At 44.5% G+C, this 23,885-nt stretch overlaps 1 protein-coding gene across 1 annotated transcript in view; it reads right to left on the minus strand.

The window, feature by feature from the left end:
* Positions 1-2,704: 2,704 nt before the first annotated feature.
* Positions 2,705-23,885, minus strand: part of LTBP1 (latent transforming growth factor beta binding protein 1) — a 58,211-nt gene continuing 37,030 nt past the window's right edge. The window contains exons 16-36 of the mRNA XM_078595974.1: positions 21,921-22,055; positions 21,370-21,495; positions 21,067-21,195; positions 20,598-20,720; positions 20,329-20,448; positions 20,096-20,221; positions 19,819-19,941; positions 19,586-19,702; positions 19,256-19,381; positions 18,874-18,996; positions 18,173-18,304; positions 16,656-16,781; positions 16,385-16,528; positions 15,586-15,762; positions 15,188-15,274; positions 14,943-15,071; positions 14,526-14,666; positions 8,881-9,057; positions 5,659-5,880; positions 4,902-5,051; positions 2,705-4,608 (exon numbers count right to left, since the gene is read on the minus strand). Coding sequence (XP_078452100.1) covers positions 4,421-4,608; positions 4,902-5,051; positions 5,659-5,880; positions 8,881-9,057; positions 14,526-14,666; positions 14,943-15,071; positions 15,188-15,274; positions 15,586-15,762; positions 16,385-16,528; positions 16,656-16,781; positions 18,173-18,304; positions 18,874-18,996; positions 19,256-19,381; positions 19,586-19,702; positions 19,819-19,941; positions 20,096-20,221; positions 20,329-20,448; positions 20,598-20,720; positions 21,067-21,195; positions 21,370-21,495; positions 21,921-22,055 — 2,921 coding nt within the window. The 3' untranslated portion in view covers positions 2,705-4,420. The remainder of the gene's footprint in view (positions 4,609-4,901; positions 5,052-5,658; positions 5,881-8,880; positions 9,058-14,525; positions 14,667-14,942; positions 15,072-15,187; positions 15,275-15,585; positions 15,763-16,384; positions 16,529-16,655; positions 16,782-18,172; positions 18,305-18,873; positions 18,997-19,255; positions 19,382-19,585; positions 19,703-19,818; positions 19,942-20,095; positions 20,222-20,328; positions 20,449-20,597; positions 20,721-21,066; positions 21,196-21,369; positions 21,496-21,920; positions 22,056-23,885) is intronic.

Consider the following 23,885-nt stretch of genomic DNA (forward strand, 5'->3'; position numbering starts at 1 on the left):
ATTCAAACTTTTCCATGAACATGTTGGCTATAACTGGTGACAAAGGGGAGCCCATAGGGGTACCCTCATTCTGTTTGTAGAAGGTGCCATTCCAGGTAAAATAGGTGTTGGTGAGGCAATGCCTAACCAGCGCAGGTGCATCAGAATTCAATCCATGTTGGACTAAGTCCTCAATTAGTGTTAGGGTGTCCGGTACTGGGACTTTGGTAAACAAAGATACTACATCAAAGCTGACGAGGATGTCATCAGGAGATAGTACCATGTCCTTAACCATAGAGACTAATTGGGTTGAATTGAGTACTCAACCCAATTAGTCCAAAGTCCCAGTACCGGACACCCTAACACTAATTGAGGACTTAGTCCAACATGGATTGAATTCTGATGCACCTGCGCTGGTTAGGCATTGCCTCACCAACACCTATTTTACCTGGAATGGCACCTTCTACAAACAGAATGAGGGTACCCCTATGGGCTCCCCTTTGTCACCAGTTATAGCCAACATGTTCATGGAAAAGTTTGAATCAGACGCCATCCAGACATCCACCCTGCGTCCTTCCCTGTGGAAGAGGTATGTGGATGACACTTTCGTCATCTGGCCACATGGCCTCCCAGCATTGAACCACTTCTTGGACCACATCAATTCTAGACACCCATCCATCAGATTCACCATGGAAGTGGAGAAAGACGGTAAACTACCATTCTTGGATATTCTGTTTGAGAGGAGGCCTGACGGATCCTTGGGACATTCTGTCTACAGGAAAGCCACCCACACAGATTCCTACTTGAAACCGGATTCCCACCACCACCCATCTCAAAAGAATTCTCTCATCAAAACGCTATACCACAGAGCCCATGGCATTTCTGACAAACACCACCTGACCGGTGAATTATGACATGTACATCGGGCCCTCAGGATGAACGGATACTCTGACCGTACTATCCGCCAAGCTGTCTCTCCCACCACACAGAAACAGCCACATGAAACTCCGACCAAAACCATCACGTTACCATACATAGCAGGCGTGACCAAAAAGATCTCCAAAATTCTAAACAAACATAAGATCCAAGTCCGATTCAGTACAGTGCATAAAATCCATGATCTGATTCCATCTGTGAAGGATGTCGTTCCTGACTTACAGTATCCTGGAGTCTACAAATTGAGTTGCATTTGTGGTGATTGCTACATTGGAGAAACGAAACGTCATGTTTCTGATCGTGTCCGCGAGCACAAGTCAGATCTGAAACACGGCAGAACTGATTCTTCTGCCGTTGCCGATCATTGCTACAACTCGGTGGGCTCTCATGAAATTGTCTTTTCCGAGACCAAGGTTCTCTGCAAACCTCCCGGCTACCATCAAAGGTTTGTACACGAAGCCATACAAATATACAAACACAGACATAATTTCAACCGTGATGATGGGTACAAACTTAGTAATCATTGGAAAGATGTTATCAACCACGCAAAAAAGACTTAATTACACTTTTTTGGACCATCTTATCTGACAGGCACTATTTTACTTTACTTTACCAAGTGTTAATATCCCCAGTTATTTTTTAACAGTACTCTCTTCATTGTTCAGCCAGCATTGGTATAAACATGGGCATTTTCGTTCTTTTGTCTATCATGTGTATCAGGCCTCCCCTCCCCCTCTCTGTCCATTGTGTTGGCGTGTGCAGCAGCAACCGCGTCCATGCCGTCGTCCATTTTTTTTTTTGGCCCCGCCCCCCCCCCCTCCCGATGCTTTGTACTTAGCACTCCGTGCTGTCTTTGAGCCCCGCCCCCCTCCCTCCCGATACGTTCCATTCATTGGCTACCACATTCTGATGAGCCCCCCCCCTCTCCTCCCCCCCTTCAACTTGCTTATAAGGGATTACATCTTGAATCATTGCCTCACTTGATGCAGCTAATTCGGCTGTGACGGTCCCACCTGATGACGGAGACTTGTGTTGCCTCCGAAACGTCGTGATTTTTGTTTTATTTTATTTTCATTAATTTTGATGTTTTACCTACGTGACTTTACCGAAAAAACCTAAGAATAGGATGTAATTAACCAAGTTAAACTTCAGCTGCCATGCAGATTACTGCTAGACAGGCAGTTTAGATTTATTTTCATAATCATATCCTTATTCCCAGTCTGTTACCCCCAGCATCACACACTACCATCACCATTACCACAAGTTAGTGTTCATCTTGTGCATTTCTAATTTGCCCCCCGGCAGCATAACAAAAGCTGCTTAATCGTAGCTTTCTTATCTACTTCTGCCCCCTGCATCACAAAGCTTCAGTTTGAGCTCCATGCGTTACCTCCCAATGCCCTCCCCGTTCCTCACATCATTGCCTCCCAGTCCACAGCCCGCCCACACACTCACCATGCCCCCCCCCCTCCATCCCCCGCAACTATATCATTCCTCGTCACAGCCATCTCTTAGACACACTTAAGCGATTGTGCTTTGACTACGTTGTCCCCACCTGAAGAAGGACGCTTGTGTTGCGCCCAAAACGTGATTTAACTTAGTTGTTTTCATTGATTTTATTTTATACCTACGTGACTTTACCGAAAATAAAAAAAAAAGAGTATGAATCCTTGCATTCACGAAAGCTTCAGATCTAGAATCACTTATCCCTACTTAAACCAGCAAAATATTGACGCAAAGATTAGTCCCCCCCCCCACCCCCCACAATAAACACATGCATGACACAGGAAATAATACGAAATTTTTATTCATGTAAATTAAGTTATTCTACTTTTAACTGGTGATTGTTATACGTTTACACTGCCATTTCTATTCATACACAGTGTGCCTGCATCTGTATAAATACTATATTCATTAAGGGATTGGCCACACATCCCAATGAAAATGAGCATTGACACTCACGTGACACCCTCTCAAATACAAAAATAACTACATTACTAACAGTGTTGCGTTGTATGCAAGTTGAACTTCTTTCGCACCGTACGTCGCCAACCGTGCTAATCGGAGGTACTGTTGGCCACCGGTGGGTTACAACCGTTAACTCCTGACCATTAACAATGCATAATTTTGGCGAAAACATGCTTCATTTAAAAGTTAGTGTAGAGCAGTCAAAATGTATTACACTGCGATTACACGATCCCATTGGTTGCCTTCTGCATCCGTAGCGCTACGCACTCGTTATAACAGAATAAGTGCAATTATGTTAAGAATTACAATACTGTATACCATTTAAAAGCATCGTGATAACCCCTACCCAGTGAACACACATCGTTGTACGCTTTGAATTATGTCTCGTTATTTCTGGCGATTATTTTAATGCCACTGCGGTATTTGACAGAATGCTCGTGCCATTCCTCGCTGCTCCTTTGGGGTGAAGCCACGTCCTCGAGTGGTGGTAGTGGTGTGAGCTTTCACTTCTTTGGTGAATTCCCCTGGGAAGCAAGCTCTCATTGTTACCAAAGAGTAATTAAAATGGCAAACCTCCGGCACTCATGAGAAGCAAAAAACACATTTAAACAAACCCAAAGCTAATGCTCTTTTAATTCTTTGGAAAAGGCTTGAATACAGCACTTGAATAGGCAATAATTAACTTACACATAGCAAACATTCTAATTTTATATAACGCAACAGCCAAACCAGCTGTCTATGAAAAAAAAATGTCTTAGTTTTTATTTTGCCCATGTGAAGAAAAAATAAATGGGTCATACAACATTAGCATTTCTGCTCCACAGGGCAGAGATGACAACATGACTATTCTGTGTGTGCATAATTGCAATAGAAAAATCTAAACCGTGGATTACCTTGCAACACAAACACGTTTTGTTTATCATTTACAGTAAGTTTCAGTCCTGCAGAACTAATTAAAATTATTAGGAAGACGTATAACAAAAAATAGACATTTCATTAAAATGGTACACAAGTATTTTGCTATGCAGTACTTTAAAAAAATCTAACTAAATAATATATTAGTCTGCATGAAATACAGTAACTAGCAATAGATTTCAAAACAATACATAACTGCTGAAGATTTTTCAGTCGACGTTTGAAATGTAGGTGACGTTCTGGTCACTGTTTAAGGCTTCAAAAAGCAACATATGCATCTGCATTTGTTGTTTCTTGACCGACATCCCCTCTGAGGACACACCATCTCAACATTAGCTACACAAATAGTGGGCTTTTAATCGGTTTCATTCCCAATATATTTACTACTAGCCACTTCGGAACATACTGAGACTTGCTCACCTATGTCAGCTGCCATATCATTCTACGTCGACAATATTGAAGAAAAGTACTTTCCTCCAAGGGCAGCTTGACTCGAAACCTGTGTTGAATCGTGACATCCGACAGCTGGAGAGCGACAGAGATCTGCTGGCCCGGATTGTGCAATCCTTCACCCAGGTGAGTCGGAGTCGTTGCAATGCGAAGTGATCTGGCTCTTGCAGTTTTAATTGTGGTTTGATTTTCGCTTGTGTCTGTTTTCGCGCTCATTTTGAATCTTGACACAGAAATTGGGATGCTGCGAAGGCACAAAGCCGGGCAGGCACACGCATCTGTAGGAGCCCTGCGTGTTCATGCACTTGGCATTGCGGCAGAGTGACATGCGTTCGTTGAGCTCCTCGCACTCGTTCACATCTACAAAAGGCATCATGACAACATTATTAAATACTATCGCAAGACACACCTGAGAGTTGACGGTTATTTACTGTGAATAAACTGAGATAAATAATAAGTGCATTTTCAGAGAAATGTGTTATTGTATACGACCCGTTAAGTTTCATTCACATCCTGGAGTAAAGCATCTCGCCAATGATGCGACATTCACTCGAAAGTGCTTCTGCAATGCTGCGTGAGAAAAAGACGCTCGTGACAATGGGTGCTGCTTGGGACCTCATGTCGTCACGTGTGTGCATGCGGTTTGGCCGTACCGGTGCACACCATGCGGGAAAGGTCGAGCTGGTACCCGTCGTAACAGTCACACGTGTACCCCTCGGGGACACGAACGCATCGTCCGTTTTCACATCCGTTCAGGATGCCACACTCCTGTGCCTGCAGGCCCTCGAAGCTGTCAAACAGTCCTGAAGAAAAAGCAACAAAGCAAGAGTCTTCTTGTGCCTCCCAGACAACAGGATATTTTCCATGTAAAATATTTACTGTATGTATAAATAAGGAATATTATGTGGCACTGTGATTTATGTTTAATAAAATGAAGTTGGATAGATTCAATTCAGCATTTTTGGTTAAAGGTATGAAACAGAAAAAAACACCACATCAGAAACCGCTGAGACAGTGAAGGATTCTAGGCAAATGTATACTCATTCTGAAATATAGTGTGGGATTGTCAATAGTTTATAGAGGCAATTGGTATTTGCCCAGTCCCATTTTCCCTTCACGCCTGCTCTTTATGTCCCTATTCGTCTAAAATACAGAGCTTACTTGCACATGTTCTCTCATCGATAACTCTCATTATAATTGCACTGGTTTTTGTTGTTTGTTAGTTGTGCAATATTCCTGAAGAAACCTGTAATCGTTCTCTGCAATAGACGTTTTTGTCTTTAGTTTTTGTCGCTGCTGCTGTGCCCAAAACACCACGGATCTCCCTTGTAAAATATCCAGGCAGCCGGCTAAACGGGATCATATTATTTGCTCCGTGTGTTTTACAAAGTGCATGCTGACATCACTCACTCTCGTCCCTCTCCACAGGCACGAACAGCGGCAGGGACCCGGCCAGCAACTCCTGGGGTTGTGGGCCCCCACGGCGGGCTGGGTACCTGTGGCCAGACACCAGTCCCCCCCTGTCATCTTGGCGGGCGATCCACGAGTCCGAGCCGCCGTGTCCCAGCCCAGACACTCGCCGCATGTCCGGGTCTCCACCTCGCGGGATGTTGCACAGTTGTGCAAAATGCTCTAAAGTGGGGGGGAAAGGAAGACACAAAACAATACGATAAAACGATTTGCAAAAAAAATCAAAGTTTGTTTGCAATTTGTATTAAATCCATGTGTTCCAGTTGGTGGCCAGAGCTGTGGAGGGGTGGTGCAAAACATTGTCTTTTTTACAAAAACATGAATATTTTTAACTTAATGCTTTACCAGAAATGTCTTGTGCCACAGGTTTATCTTGCTTCCTTGACAGACTGCAGCTGAAAAAGTTTATGTAAATTCCATCCAAGATCAAAGCCTCAATCTTAAGCATGTGAAGCCATTAGTTCAAGATGAAAGCCGTTCCCCTAAAGCTTTGGTCAAAAACATGGGCGACTTCCAGCTTGGGTCCTGCTGATGTGGTCTGCGGCTTTTTCAGAGACACGCTGAAATGATCACTTACTGCAAGTCATGAAAAATGCTCGGAGGACGGGCCATCAAACTTTGCTGTTGCGAGCAAATGAATAGCCGGGAAGCATGGCATGCTTTGCAGAGGGCTATTGGCCAAGGCCCCATGTTAGGGTCTGGGAACAAAATCGGCCTGCATGGACATGCTGAAATGCCAATTGGTTACTAGCATTAAAGACTGGGCAGTGACATTGACACAACGTAGTTTATTCCAATTGGATGACTGGCATAAGTCTTGATGACAACTCATTACTTGTGACTACACTGTGCACGGGTTATGCACTGCCAAGCCTGCAATACTTTATACAGCATGCGGTTATTATGCTTGGACTGTTTCGAATGTTAAACGCTCTCAAATTAGGTATCATTCTCTCATGACATGATTACTGTTTCTTAATTAACTTCAAGATAGCAGCCGATTAGCATCTTAATCATGCTAATACTTTACGTAAAGAACCATCCAGCATTAATGTTTTATATATAGAGCTCACTGTAGCTATTAAAACAAGAAATTGTCTAGACATCCTGCGATTTAAACCGCTGCTGAACTTCACAAAAGATTAGAGGTCATTAGCGAGGAGAGTATATGCACGCTTGCTGCATGGGAACGCAAGCTCGGGCTGGGCGCCACCGCCCACCCCCCCCAGGCAGTTAAGGAGCGGAGCTGTGTGGGAGGAGTGAGTCACTGTCTGCGTGCATGGCTGGGGTTCTCTGTGTGCAACCCTGACCCTTGTCATCGTGGGAAGAAGCGCTTTACTGCACAACATCCCACTTGTGAGGTCACTTTGCTGTGTGTTTTAGGCATTTTAAAGGTGCACGTACTTTGACTGTCTTTTTAGGGTAAAGCAATTCCAATAGTAGCCCTTGACTCATTTTTGCACAGGTGAACATTTGAGAGGCATAATACAAAAATAAAAACTCATGCATTCATTCAGAAATTCCTGCAACCTATGTTACCATCAGCATGATCAAAAGTTTTGAGCATAGTCCAGCTAAACCAAAACAGAACCAACACTGTTAACACGGTCCTATATCACACACAGGCTAAATCAATCTCTTGAATCGAGTGTTTCATTTCACACATCACAGCATTATGTAAGGCGTATCAAAGCCATTCCAAATTATGTCGGTTGTGGTTTGAGCCAGTTTGCCTCGCAGATCAAGCAGAAGACATAAACATTCTCATTATGACATTGAATGACAGGCAGGATTTTAAAATGTGCTTAAATAACTCTTCTTTTTATTAAAACCTGCCAGAACAGCTGCTGAGCTGTGAGTTGAACATGACAGCAAGATGCACTATTTTTTTCCCCCTTACAGCCAAATGCATTATTCATGGACAATCCACTTCAAAGGGCATGCAATATTGAAATTCAATCCTCCTACTTAAGCAACAAAACAGAGATGTGACCAGTCCTGTAAACATTCATACTGTATCGGGCAAACGACTGTAAATGATTGCATATGTTTGGTTTCAAACCACGATCACATATCGAACTACAGTAAGGCAAAGAGAGGCTCACGTTACGATTTTAGCAGCCACAAAAACACAATATTCGTTTACTCTCGAAACAAAATAAAAACAAAACAAGGTAATAAAGTACGTGACAGCCTGTACTAAAAGTATTCACAAACTCGAGGACTTAACTAATAACGAGGGAGAAATGCAGAGGTCAAACTCTCAAAGGGCCCAGTAAGAATTTTACCACTTGGGCAGCAGAAGTGGCCAAAATTGCCAAGTGACTTGAATTTGATGACCTGGTCACGTGTCCCCGCAAAACAAGCAGCCAACTTCCTCACACCAAAAATATTCTTCAATCACCCTCATGGGCCAGTTATTCCGAGCGTCCTCTAAAAATACAGGCCAGTGATGAGCAACTGTTTTCATTGCCAAGTCAAGCGTTGGGCTCCAAACAATTTTGGGGTTGTATTCAAACAGGGCCATCTGAGAATCCCGTCTGTCAGGACATGACATCTGCTGACAAACAAACTGTGGAAAAAAATATATAATTTGTTTAGACGAGTAGGATGTTACCATATGTATAGTATTACTCGATGACAGAAAAGCACAATTCCGCAAGCGGACAGCAGGAGGCGACAAGACACAACCACAGGACTACTCCCTTTGCAGCTGCCAAAAAGGATAAACCAACTTTTACAAGCACAACAAAAGGAACTTTTAAAAGGGCACCATGACCGTAGGTTAATAAGAGGTTGTCTCAACAGATACTTGTTAATGACATAAACAGGTAAAGTATTTGTTTTACCTCCAATGTGAAATGACGCTTGATTAATCGACCAACCGCTTTTCGCATATACATATCCTACGTCATTGTTTTTCCCAAACAAGGCAAACCATGGATCCGATTTGACTGCATGGAATCTCATCAGCCAGGTGTGAAGAATGTTAATGATGTGTCCGAGTAGCCAGATGTTTCTGACAAAGCTCCCACAATGTGGACGGATTCTTTTATTTAATTACTACCCTGAACACAGGTACAAACCACACAGTACGACGTGGCTCAAATTGGGTATCGGGTAGAGTGGTAGACCTTGCCGCATGCAGGGTGGTGTGCATACCAGTGTTGCGTTCTGGACAGAGCGCACAGTCCGGGCCCCATGCCTCCCCGTACTGACAGCAGCACTCGGTGTAGGTCGTCTCTTTGCCCAGGATGAGCTGGCTGCACATGAAGTCATTGCCCATCGCCCGCCAGCACATGCTCATCAGCATCTCGGCGTCCTCCTCTTCATGTCGCTCTGCAGAGCCAAACGCACACATAAGACCCTGCCTGCAACGAGCCACCTGGCCACTCCGTCAGTGTCTTGGTTCGCAATCTCTCATCCCTCGCAAGTCGCACAGTTAATAGATGTGTGTAACCCTACACAGTTTCGCTTCGACGAAATTTGTGCTATTTACTTTTAAGGGAAGGATATTTGATGAACTTGACAAGAGTAAAAGGAATGGGAACTCAAGTTTAGCAAAATGCATTTTAACAACTAAAAAACCAGTTTAGGGAAAAAATATAACGTTGAACATTCTAAGAGTATTCATAATTCTGCATATGCATAATGCAATATACTTTCACGACCCTAATTTCACTGGAATATACTATACGTTGCATTAACTCTTGAAACACCGTTTAGTAGGGCACATGTAGAACTCGTGCGCTGTGTGCATTTGCATCACCGGGACAGGTCAAAGGGTGGCACGGCACAGTGCTGCCAACAACGTATCGTGCAGCAGCAACACCACTACACGGGCCGGGTTCTGTGACACGCGGCTTGGTTTGATTAAACGGCCACTGAGTTCACAGTGCACCATTGCTTGTATGTGTTTGTGTGGTTCCATGTGCCGCTCTTCAGCACAGAGCTGCTGGCTATCTGGCAATTGGCCACTCTTATTAACAGCTAAATTGAGGACATATGGGTTCAATGTACTCTTAATACCCACTCAGGAGGCAAGAAATAGGGCATCTCTTCCTTCCCGTGAGACGCGGTTTGCATCAATGACCCGATAAAAATGTTTTACTTATTATTATGGGGTGGCCAACTTGCCAATTCCCTAAAAGAACCTGGACTCTATATCAAGCAAAAACAACCCTCTACAACCACCACCTGGGCATACAGCACAAAGATCAAATCCACATACAAACATTAATACATATACATGTACCTGCACAAGGCAACAAAACACACAATTGGGGCGCCACGGTGGCGAGATGTTAACTACCTCGCCTGGTATGCAGGAGGTCGTGGGTTCGATTCTAAGCCTGACGCCTGTTGTATATTTAGAGTTTGCGTGTCTCTCTCCCTGTGGTTGCATGGACATTTATCCGGCTCCTCCACTTTTTCCCTCCACATTTACAAGCATACGTTTACAGTACGTGCTTACTATACATTTCCACATGATTAGCCACTTCGTTGAGTTATTATTTGTGACCAGGTCACTTCTGAAAAAGAGCCACACAGCTCAGTGGGCCCTTATCCGGTCCTCAGATGCTACAATAAATCTCACTCTTGCACATGAGCTGCCCTCATCACTCCATCCCTACAGTGGATGCTCTCTTGGTTGTGATCTCTCCTTTTGCTGCAATTCCATGAGCAGGCTTGTCCATATGCAATCATCCTTTCAAGTGATGTGTCCTGGCCAAACCCACTGACTTCCCATTAATCAATATAATGCGTGTAAGTTGGATTTGTTCTCTCAACCATGCATCCCTGTTTCTCTCTCTCTGTAAATCCCCACAATGATCACTCCATGCTCATTTGCACACGTTCAGCTTTTGCTCCGTGTACTTTGTCCATGTTTCTTTCTCGTGCTCTAGTTGTGTTCTTCCAATGACAAATTTTTTTTGTTCAGAAAAAATTCCTGTACATGGCAAAAATGTGGCCCCACTGCGAGTCATTACAACTACACGTACCACGTGCCCGCTGGCACACAATCAATATCATATATTAATAACCATGAATTAAAAATTACTTAGTTTTGAAATAGGAAGATATAGTGAACACACTGCACTATGACCCATTGAACCAAGAACCACTCTCAGCTACAACTGACATCAGTGCTATTCCTTAAGGAACTTGTTCCTGTTCTCTTCAACATTGATTATGTTTTTGTCTTCTGCTTTTGTTGTTGCTGGGCTCACACACCACGGGCCTCCCCTGTAAAATAGCCGGGCAATTGACTAAACGCAATTATCCATGCAAATCAACTCAAAAAGTTTGTTTATTACACGGCCATTGGTTTGCAGAAGGGCACTTATGTTTTAAATAACTCTTTGGCCTCCCAATGCTTGACGCAAGACAGTGAGCTGCCTTACACTGAAGTTCATTATTCAGGTTAGTCTTAATTTGCGCTCCTTTGTGAGCCCTACGAAGGTTATATTTGTGTTTGCCCTGGCCGAGGCAACGTGCTTGTGCGTCCCGTGGCATCATGAGCCTGCCCCAGGCCGCTTGGAGCCCCTTTCATGCCCTCTCGTTTGCCTTGGCTACCGGCCACGGGCTGGGCGGAGCTGCAGGGCTGACTGGGAGCAGGCGCAGGGGATCAGGTTTTATCTCAGAGTTTTCCAAAAACCCTCCACTATACGGTGCTCAACGAGCTAAATGATACACACAGTGTATCATACTATATATGTGCTTGATTAAAGCATAACGGCCGCTAATGCCATAACTGGTATGAATGCAATGGCAAAAGGCCACCCGCTGAGCGAGACCTTGCTCGATATACGTATCGCTTAGATTCATGGCCATAAAGGTAGTCTGAAATTTAAACGAAGAGATATCGCTTCCCTGAAAAATATGGCAGCTTGTTAAGTACTCGAGTGTCCACCTGATCTATTACTTTTCCCGTTTACGCCATTAGTGGCTAAAATTAAAACAGGATGTGTCTGGCTCAGCCTCGTACTGTATGTGGAATTCCACATCTGTGCTGCTTTGGCGATCAGCCAATGAGAGTTGAGTGTATCGCAAACGTTGCAGCCATCTCCTATAAAAGCCCCCATTTAGTAGCTCGAAGTTTAAATTTCACAGCCTCCCCATTAATCTAAGTATCCAAAGCGGTTGCGATTTGGATGCCGACAGGAGCAGGCGTCTTGAGGCAGGAATAGTCGGGACCTTGGTGTGCTCTGTTCACAGCTTCTCACGCGAAAGGGCACCGATGATGAAACACCAATGAACCATTCCATGTACAAAGCTGTGGACTGAGAAACCACACGCAGCCAACCATCTGCAGACCTCCAGCTCCTGCGCCCGCTCTGCCCGATATGATTTTTTGTGAACACGTCTAAGTTTACATTTTTCATCTACTCCACTTCAAAAGCAGTTTCGCATGCACGACAACATCGAGCGCGCCCCACCACCACCCCCACACAACGGGAATGCAGTCCAGCACACATTCTCATGCACTTACAGTGAGAACACAAGCCCTAAGTAGAGACTTTCAGGAATGCTTTATGAACAGACAGGCCTTTTAGGTGCTCCATAAATCACGCGCTAAAATAAATTCTATGATATTATTTGGACACAGAGCAAAACCTGACGCTTCAAAACCTCTCTGTAGCTTTCTTTCATTAAAGGTGTGGTGACTTCTTCTTGGTTCTTTCGGTAAAGTCACGTAGAAGGGAAGTAATAAAATAATAAAAATAAAACATAATTAAATAATTCTCACGACGTTTCGGCCACAACGCAAGCAGCCGTCTGAAGACGCTGTCTCCCCGACAGACCTGGTCTTCACCTGAGACGCTGTCTCCCCGACAGACCTGGTCTTCACCTGAGGAGGGCTGCTTGCGTTGTGGCCGAAACGTCGTGAGAATTATTTTATTGTTTTATTTTTATTATTTTATTACTTCCCTTCTACGTGACTTTACCGAAAGAACCAAGAAGATGAATCCCTGCAGTCACGAAAGCTTTAAATCGAAGTGTGGTGACTTGTTGTTCACATCTCACTATAAACCCCTAAAATAGCAATAAATCACATTTTAGCTTACCACACGTTTTTGTAAGAAAAGGTGGTCTGGGATTACGGCCTTGTTATGCATGATGAACTTCTTTCGTACCGTGCGTAGCCAACCGTGTTCATCGAAGGTGCTGGAAAGGTCTGTGCTGGTTAAACCTTATACTTGTATTAGAGATGGTATTAGAAGGCTATGCTGAGAAAAATAATAAATGCTTGTAACAAGCAGCAAAGGCAGCTAAGATTTGTTTGCTGATCCTACAGTAGAATAAGCTGCATGTTTTGCGCATTAAGCATTTTAGAGTTGCATTTATTTTTAGCTATAAATATCAAACAATCCATTCAGTCCCATGTGGTAGCTTTAGCGGAGAGGCAAGGGCACGTCCTGAATAGTTCGAATGAGCTTCAGTATGGACACATGAACTGGATACCTGGGACGTTCTACATATTCATCCACAGTGCGGTGGTCCGAGCTGCTTTCTAAAATTATCCGGTGATAACAACACCGTCGGTATGAAACGTATGAAGCCATAACCACCGTCATTAGGCACTGTGCTAGGATTGTGTTTCAGGGTTGCACGGGGTGTTAACACAATAACAATCTGTGTAATGAGGCTGACCCTGCATACTCCATAGCCAGTCAAGGCATCAAATTATGTTTACTTCATATAAATTGCAGACAGAATTCAATAAAATATTTAATTCTCAGAAAACTAACAATTGTAGCACACACGATATATAATTTCAGTAGAAGTGCTTTAATTTCATATGAACTAAGATGACGCTGACAAGAACGGACTACACACACAGGATTGGTGAATTTGCCAGACCGTGTGGCAGAAAACGTAAGATATTTTGTGAGCCCGAGTGACCCACACCGCTAGCGCCCACTTTGGTGACGGAGCAGGAGGAGCTGTTCAATCTGTGGGAGCAATGACGCATCGGGCCTTTTAAGTTGTGCTAATTGTATTCACACAAAACTGCATGGCTGTTTTTTGACTGCCTGCATAGTGGTGGGCAGGGAATATTGGATAGTTCTATCTTGATTTGAACCTTTCGTGACTGCAGGAATCCATACTCTTTGGTTCTTTCGGTAAAGTCACGTATGTAGAAAAATAAAATACAAAATAATAATATTTTTTTCTTTGATTTCATTAAAAAAGAAAAAAATATTATTATTTTATTTTTCTACCTACGTGACTTTACCTAAAGAACCAAAGAGTAATATTGGTTAGCTTTACGTTCACACCATGTGGCTCGAAGCTGGGAGGCAATCTGAGCGGATGTGTTTATTCAAATGGTTTACAACATGAGGGAGCAATTTACATGCGTTCCCATTTTAAATGCTGGTAAGTTGCCCATTAGAGGCAACGTGAAGCATAATGACGCACACCGAAAGAAGCCCTCCGTTACTGTCCCACGACAGTCTCTCAAGTAGGAAACGACACGATTGTGACTGAACACACCGCATGTGTGTGTGTGTACAGCAGTAACTGCTCTGTAACACCCTCGGCCACATTTCATGATTATGTAAAGTATGATAAATTAGATGTTTGAACGAATCCAAGTATCATCCTATCGTGGCAGGAAACATGTCTGCGATTCACAGGGTCCAATTTGCTAAAGAGCTGTGATTAAAGAGGCCCAATCCAACAAAAAACGAATTACAGTTGGGATGCTGCATATTAATACAAATAAGTAATATCAATAAAAAGGAAATATTTTACTTTAATAAGACATAATGGGAGATGTGTTGGAGAGTCATGCATACCCAGGAGGCCGGAGCTGTTGACACAGCGCTTGCCATTGGAGTCCAGGATGAGGGGCGGGCGGCAGAAGCAGTCGAAGGAGCCCTCCGTGTTCACGCAGCCCCCTCCCTCGCAGCTCCACTCGTCCGTGCACTCGTCCACGTCTATACAATGCACCCGCCACACAAGCCACCGTTGACCACACACACGCAGTAAGCATCGCGTGTTACATCAAAGGCCACTGCTATGCACAGCAAAAGACATAAAAACACAACGGCACACTCAATTGTACACGAGAATGCAACGCACGCGCTGCTCATGCGGAAGACACTGCCTTTATGGTCAGGCTTTGGCAGCTAATTGTAAATCATGTTCGTGTATGTGGGGAGTGTTTTTTTGTTGTTGTTGAGGAGGGTGAGCATGGCCAGTGCATCCATCACCGAGACACTCCAGTTTCTGCCGGTCGTAGTAGAAGCCCGACTTGCAGAAGCACTCGTAACCATGCTCCGTGTTGTGGCAGGTGCCACCTTTGCAAATCTCCTGGCCGAACAGGATGCATTCATCTGCATCTGTGGAGCCAAAGCAGGGTTTTCAGCCAATGAATCCTTAGAAGCCTACAGGCCAACATGCCCTTACCCTCAGTGTTTTGTTAGTTTATGTCGTGTCACTCCTCGAAATTTCAAACCTTTGAAATCTTGGGGGATGGTGTCATACACTATATCTTCATTTGGAATGAATCCTTTTCCATGAGGACAAAGGGTCTTGAACTCCACTGAACAAAACAAACAGATACACGAATTTAGTACTAAACCTTTTCAGAATACTTTCAGATTTAAATAAACATACACATATGCTAAATCGTAAAAAAATGAACAGAATTGGCCTGATCATGCATGGCAGAAACCACTTTCCCACCGATTTTATTTATATATATAAAATATATATCTGCAAATAAGGGCAATGCCACTTTCCCCCAAAGCTCAGTGAAAAATACCTTTCAGCCAAGACACAAATCAGAGCACTCATGTTAAGGTTTGAAGTTTCGAATTAAAAACATCGGCCACAGCCTTGTCCGGCTTTTACCTGAGCCAAGGACGGGGCACGGGTAGATCTCACAGTTGTCACCCCAGCCCGCGCCAAGGGTACAGCAGCACTCGTGCCGCGTCAGATTGACGGCCAGAACGTTGTCACAAAAGTTGGCATCGTTGAGGTTGACGTAGCATTCCTTGGTCTCCACGCCCGGCGCCCGAGAGTCCACAACTGGGAAGCCACAAACCGGAGTTAGACATCACTCTCTACATGCACAGCTTGCCTGATGGCAAGTGGAGCAGGAATCTTTTCAAGCAAATGCAAGCCAAAATAATAGGTAACATGGACTAATAGATGGCCTATGTGTCTCAGGCTGGCTGATATGAGTTTAACTCTAATGGAACTTTAATACGTGCTGCATTAGCACTCTGGTGAACTCACTTCAATGATTTATTAAAAGGTACAGCTTTTACACTGTGGTGATATCACTAGAGGGCCTGCCCCTCTTAGAGTCGCATTATATATTTTGTTCTCGTCACCAAAGCTTCAAACTCACGCCACACAACCTAGGACACAGGGTCTAGTTTGTATAGCTACTAGACAAGAGATATTCGCTTTTTGAGTTTCATCTTCCTTGAGCACGATGATCTCTGCCAAACCTTTTACGAGACAATGTTTTAATCAGCTTAACCACATTTTAGTTGATTACTGGAAACAAATAAAGAGTAATAATGTGCATTAAAATAGGATGAGGTGAATGTGGTACAGAAAATACAGACATTTGCACAATAACTGACACGTGCAAAAAACGCATTCATATTTAGGCCAAGAGAGAGAGAGCAGTGGGACATACTTGAATGGCGATCAACACACTTTCCAGACATGGTGTCAAACTCCTTGTGATGTTGCTGACAAATGCACAGGAAGGAACCTTCCACGTTCTCACAGAGGGCATCGTCGCCGCACACACTGCTAAACATCTCGCACTCGTTCACATCTGGAGGGGCAAGGGGGAGGGAGAGGCACGTCACAGCATGGTCAGCTGTGGTCGATCGCGCTGGACGAAGAGCACGTGCAATGGGCTGCGCCAACACCTAACGAATGCTAATTGGTAACACGCATACCTATACATTCCTGGCCATCCTGAAGGTCATGGTAGCCCTGGTCACAGAGGCATCTAAATGAGCCTTCTGTGTTCTCGCAGAATCCGTTACGGCCACACACTGTGTCGTCCAGGCACTCGTCAATGTCTGCACAACAAACGAAAGGAAATAAAATTAGCTCTTATTGTGATGCTTGGCGGTCCCTTCTGTGGCACGGTAACACGAGTGCAAGGGTTACTCTCTGGTGATGGTGGTGAGCCGTAGCATTGTCATAAGTAACACAGTACAGCTGTGTAAGTAGAAAGTATTGTTGTAATAAATCTGGATTTGATGTAATGCATCCGTTCCAGCAAGAGAACGCGCACATAAAAGTGCTCTATTTTAGAGCCATAAACACGCCAACTCTTCCACTGCGGCTATAACGCATGATTTAGGAGCTCTCATTTGGTAACTTCACTTTACCATACCCTCTCTTAAGTAGCATCACAGCTTCACTCTGGACTGCTTCGAGAAAAAGGGAAATATTGCATATCTGGCTCTGAGATAATTTTCCAGACCCACCAGACCTCAAAGCTGTCCGGCTTTCATTTTTATCATGTGCCTGCATGCGGTGGGCCTATGTTGCATCCTATATGGAGCTGCCAACATCGCGTTGTGAGACAGGCAAACACTGCACTGTGTTTTAAGCTTTCTGTAACCTGCACAGTGACATGAACCTGCAGTGTGCTGTCAAGGGTAAGAACAGGAATTCAGATGTAAAATTACATTCACCATAATCTCACAGCTTTGTTGACGTCACTAATATAGTACATTTCATAAAAATGGCATCGATTGCTAAATATATCCTACATTTAATCGGACTTAACACGCAGGTACTCACACCCAACATTAAGATGCATAATTGACATTTGGGTTAGGCAATGTAATGATCTATTAGATACAATTTGGTTATTGAATGGTCTACATATATTTTTTGTGTGATCGATGCAATTGTTACACAATAAAACGTTCTTTACACGTATCATTAAATGCAAAACTAACTGTAGACAATTGAGCATCATCAGTGGTATTTTATCGTTTATCAGAATGCCCAGTGAAGAACAACGATGAAAGAACACAAAACCATTTGACCTTGTCAGCAAAGAGTTAAAGTTATAAAACGTCCATATGCATACACCAACGTGGGCCAGGAGGGTAGTGTGGCATGCAGTTCGACTGTGAATTAACCATGTGCAGTTTAAATGTGCCCCTTAATTAGCAGTGACAGAGGCAAGGGGCTCGTCAAAGGTAGGCACTCCGTACATCATACTCTTGGTTCTTTCGGTAAAGTCACGTAGGTAAAGAAAATAAAGTAAAATATAAAAAGAAATCAATACGTTTCAGATGCAACCCAAGCGTCCGTCAGCAGGTGGGAACAATCACAGCAAATTTTTTTTTCTGAAATAGGCCAAAGAGCTACAATCGCGGTCCATTAATAATGTGCGCGCGTGCTTTGTGTTGTATTGGCCCTGCAACACACACGTGTGTGGTGGACCCACCTTGGCACTCGGCTGTGGAGGAGAGCCTGTAGCCCCGGTCGCAGGCTTGCACGCAGCGGTACGAGCCGTGCGTGTTCTCACAGCGCCAGGAGCCACAGCGGTTGCTGCCAAACTCCGCACACTCATCAATGTCTGCAGGGGGGAAATGAGATCAGCAGAAAGCTTAGTTACTGATTACCAGAATATGATACACATTTGCGAGGCACAAAATAATGCATAGCATTAAAACCCGATGCTTACGCTCACCATACATCTATGGAATCATCCGTGGTGATAATTGATTATTTTCTATTTGTGTACGTTGTGCGTATTCATTCATGTAAACCCTGCAAACAAGAGAGGCGCTAGATTCACCACGATGTTAAGAACAGGAATTGATCCTCGATTCGAATCGTGACTCCAAATTGTAAGTATTCTTTTAATCACAATGGAGGAGAATTGTTACATGCATATAAGTTCACATCTGAAAATTGCTGTTATATAAAGGGCTCTAAATAGGGTAGTGATGCATTTCAGGAAAGTCCACAACAATTTACAGAGGAAAATATAACAAAACATCAATTGTATTTTATTTCCAATAACAAGTGTTTGACAGCTTAATTGTATAACATCACGAAAAATAATTGCCCTGTTTATATTCAAGGGCTCGGTGCTGCGAAGACTGCAGATGGAGGATGTTGTTGGCTGTGCTAGGACCTCACCTACGCAGGTGTGGGTGCCTGGATTGAGGCGCAGGCCAAGTTCACATTCGCACGTAAACGAGCCCTCCGTGTTCACGCACTGCCCGCCAGGGCACTGCTGCCCCTCCGAGCACTCATCCACATCTGTGCAAAACCGGGTGAGAGTCAGGGCTGCCCTACCCCACCAACACGAAAAATATACTTTTTAAAGACCTCCCATTTTGCTTAAAGAGTTAAAGCAGTGTTTAATCACAGACCACAAAAAACATTACCACTGTCACATTTAACATTTCCTTGGTTAAATATATGTACAGTACTCGGCAATTTTTTTATGGAAAGCCCTCGTCTACAGAACTCTAGGTCAGAAGGTGAACCGAGCTGCAGGTGTTCCACTGCCACATGCCTTTGCAGAAGCGTCCGTTGGCAGAGGATTTATAGCCATGATGGCACACACAGTAGAAGGAGCCATCGGTGTTGAGGCAGTCCCCATGGGGTTCGCACAGAGACTCTGAGAGGCACTCGTTAATATCTGCCAGGGGGCAAAAACATTGTGGAGGTGTAAGGAGATGAAGGTGAGTACACTTTGTGCACCTGTGCAATTAAAAAACATGAAGGTCAATCAAAATAAAACATTTTAGAATGAAAATATCTTTGCATGTACACATTGTATAACTTCTACACATTTCCCAGTTTGAAATTGTCTTTGCAAATGAAAGGAGTAAGGTGGCTTTACCGGTGCAGCGCTGGTTGGCTGTTAGCTCGTAGCCGGCAGGGCAAATGCAGGAAAAGGAGCCAGGCAAATTCCGGCACTCGCCGTCCTGGCAGGCTCCCGCCCTGCACTCATCCACATCTCGCGTCCAAACACCACCCAAAACAACTTCAAGTACAACTCTGGAATGGAACATTTTAAAAATATATCATCGGTCAAAGAAGTGCATACCCCACGACACTCCAACCGGCTTATACCTTCACACTGGTCCCCGCCACTGGACAGATGGTAGCCGGGCTGACATTCGCACAGGAAGGAGCCCCGAGTGTTCACACAATCTCCGCCTCCACACACAATCCCATTCTGACACTCATCAATGTCTGCAGGCAAAAAAAAACCACACACCACACGCTGCATGAATGCCCGGCCTCTTACCGTCATCCCAACTGCAGTTGTTTTCGCACGTATAAGTAGAGAAGATAGTCAAGTGGTGTTACGGAGAAAATAAACCCCCACCGGTCTCCAGTCCCGTACCTTCACAGGCCTTGCCATTGGAGGTCAAGCGGAAGCCGGTCCCACAAGGTGTGCAGGAATAAGAGCCTTCCGTGTTGGCGCAAATCCCATTGCTGCACACGTTCCCGTCCGCACACTCGTCGACATCTGAAACACAGCACCATACAGGAGCAGGGGCATGTCAGCGGACTACCGCGTGGTTAAGAAGGGCCGTTGCAGTGTAAATGGTGCCGTGGACAGTGTGCGGAAGGTACCGATGCAGTGACCATTGCGGCCCTCGAAGCCGCTGGGACAGCGCACGCACTCGTAGGAACCCGGCTTGTTCACACACTTGGCAGTGGGGCAGGTGTTGGGGTTGCGGCACTCGTTCACATCTGCGGCAGTGCAAGGGTCATAGGGTTTGGGTGACTGGACGCAGCTGACATGTGTGCGGGTGCGGTGCTCCGATGCCGTTTTCACACAGGCCCTTATCAAGTTGTTTCATTCGACACAACACGGCAGGCTGTCGGGGCTGAAGCCTTACCTTCGCACTGGCCACGCGTGTTCATCACGTGTCCCGCGTCGCAGAACTCGCAGCGATACGATCCGGGCAGGTTGATGCAGCGGCCACCAATGCACTTGTTCACCTTTAGACATTCGTTGATGTCTGATGGAATTAAATGACAGTATGGAATTCGCTCAAATTATTCACCACGTTTATGCAAGTACTTTCAAAATATATTGAATAAGGACCGAGCTAACTAAATACAAACATAACTTAATATCTCCTGATGACGATTGCTTGTGTTGCGATCGAAACGTCGTAGTTGCTTGCTATTTTTGCTATTTTCTTTGAACCTATCTACGTGACTTTACTGAAAGACCCAATAATACAACATATTTTTCTTGAATTTCAAGCAAATCTTTTTTTTTAAGGGATGTCATTAAGATGCAAAAGGTTGGGATTTTGTTTTGTTTGGTTTGGCACTGCAAGTTTCAAACAGTGAGCATACCCTGGCAGGTCTTGAAATTGTTCCGTCGGACGGGCATGTAGCCATGGTTGCATTGGCAGGCGTACGAGCCAGGTATGTTGATGCAGCGCCCCTTGCCTTGGCATGGGTCAGACATGCACTCGTCCACTTCTGGGCAACCGGGCAAACAGGTGGACAAAGCAGGTGAACATTCGTGCAGTGGCATAAACTGAAGGCAGAATTGATGAATGTGCCGGTCAGGTGAACGTTCATGCAGTGGCGTGACTGAAGGCTGAAATGACGACTGTGCTGGTCGAAGTACTTCTGAGCGACAGATGAGACTACCTTGACACTCTGCTCCAGAGTCATCAAAAATGAATCCGGGTCTGCAGATACAGCGGAAGCTGCCAATGACGTTCTCACACCGCCCGTTGGCACAGAGCCGTGGCACCGTGCTGCACTCGTCAATATCTACAGTGGAGGGGGAGGAGGGGGTAGAGGTAATGGGCCAGACACAGGGTCCGACACAACAGCCACAGACTTAGCCTGCATTCAATACTCATTTGCACTTCAAGCAGCACGCTAGACAAAGATTTGAAACACAGTAATGCACGCAAAATATAATATTCTTTGGGTCTTTCGGTAAAGTCACTTAGACAGGTTCAAAGAAAATAACGAAAAACTACGACGTTTCGATCGCAAACACAAGCGGCCGTCTCCTGAAGACTCCTGAAGACGACCGCTCCTGAAGACGACCGCTTGTGTTGCGATCGAAACGTCGTCGTTGAATTCCTGCAGTCACGAAAGCTTTAAGTCAAGCAAAATATAATGTTGAGCAAACTAGGACCACATCACATGTGTTAGAGTGACTACTGGTGGAGCAGAGGATTGCGTACCGTCACAGCGGCCCAGCTGCTCGTTGTACTGGTAGCCAAAATGGCACGTGCAGGTGTAGCCCACATCCAGATTGTAGCACTGGCCGGGGCCGCAGATATTCGGACGCAGCAAGCAGATATCCGACTCCCTCGGGCCTGCAGCAAATCAGCCACCACACAAATCGTTAGTCAGCGCCGTGTTTTTTATTTACAACCAAGTCAGAACCCATTGAGATAGATCGCCTGGTTTACGAGGAGAACCTTGGAGGGTAAACAAAGTATTAGAGTATTACAAAGTATTACATTGATTTATCATGCACAAGAACGTTAAACACAGCCATTTAAAAACGAATTCTAATTGATCGCAAAAGTGTTGAGAACGTCGGTGACATTATAAGCAAACATACTTTGCTTTGACAACCGCACTTTAAAATGGTTGACAACACAGCCATAAACTATGTGATGATGGTGACACCCGGTCACACAGGTGGTTACGGATAGTCATTTAAATAGTTTTATGGTTGCTGCCCTGAAGCTGTCGTAGCAGCGACAGAAAAATGGCCCCAAAAACCAGAAACCTCTTCAGAGCTGCGTAAACAGATCCATAAGGAAGGAAGTAACAATGACGAAAGTAATTTGTAAATATTTTTTTTTGAATGCACACACGCAACAAACGAACAACTCAACCACAACACAATGCACAATTACGGGAGGGGCGTAGAGACAAGCTACAATAACAACTTCACGGATAACTTACATATTGAAACCTAAAATTACTCTGATTATGCTGCCTGATGTGGTTTGCACGAGGACTTAGGGTAAACGTCACATGTGTGAGATACAATGTCATAATAGATGTATGAAAATTTAGCACGTGTTTTTGGCGACGACAAATTTGCTTTTTGTTTGTTTTACCAGTGGCAACTCGCAATCGTATTCTAAGCAACACCCATGGAAAAAGAATAAGGGCAATTGTCCAAATCTTTGATATCAAATTTGGCAGTTGAACTAACAGGTGGCATTAGCTGTAAGGTATTTCACAGACTTGCATGAAAATTACGGCATGGCAACTAAGAGAGTGATTTTACATAACGAGAGTAGAGCCACGTTTTACATCGAATTTGCCGAGTGAGAATAAGGACATAATGTACGCATTTCTTTTTTTAAAGCCATTTTACTTAATAGACTGGTATAATATTCATACATAGGGGACTCCAGATATTGGGCAATTCTCGGTGTTGGCTCAATGCCTGGCTGCCTTCTCGTTTGTCTGTGGTTCCCTAAGCCATTTTGCGATGTCATTTGCATGAAGAACGCCATGTTAAACTAAAAACTACATAAATACAAAAATATATAAGTAAATTAAAATCCTAAATACTGTTTTTTAGTAGATATTATACATTGTAGGATAAAGCTAATGCTGAATCCACATACACACAAAGACCCCCGTATATTCACAAACTGTTGAGGCAAGTGCTATTTGTGAGCACCTATGAAGGCTGGCCCGGCACACAAGGGGGTAGATGGCCAACACCATGCTTGGCCACCTTTGTTTCCCCAGTGCTGTTTACACAATCCTCCATGTACTCATATAAGGCTGAGACGAGCGACGGGAAGCCCAGGACCGATTTATATATTCGCCACTGATATTGGTCGTGAGCGCGAATCTAACTGGGGTCGCCGGGTTTATTGTGAAATGTGCGGACCACTGCATGACCAATCCACACACACACGAAACAATAACAAAGATCCCCCATATAGCCTTGACAGACTGCTGGAGCAAGTCCTGCTAGTGAGCACCGATGAAGGCCAGAACGGCGCATGAGGGGGTGGGTGGCCAACACCACGCCCGGCCACCTTCATCTCTCTCGTGGTGATGTTTACACACCGCAGGTAACTCACTTGAGGCCGTGTCGACCTAGGGGAGGCCCAAGACCGGTTCAGATAATCGCAACAGGTTTTGGATGTGAGCAGGAATCGAACTTG

Source organism: Lampetra planeri, chromosome 7 (genome assembly GCF_965212315.1).
Source record: "Lampetra planeri chromosome 7, kcLamPlan1.2.h2, whole genome shotgun sequence".
NCBI lineage: Eukaryota > Metazoa > Chordata > Hyperoartia > Petromyzontiformes > Petromyzontidae > Lampetra > Lampetra planeri.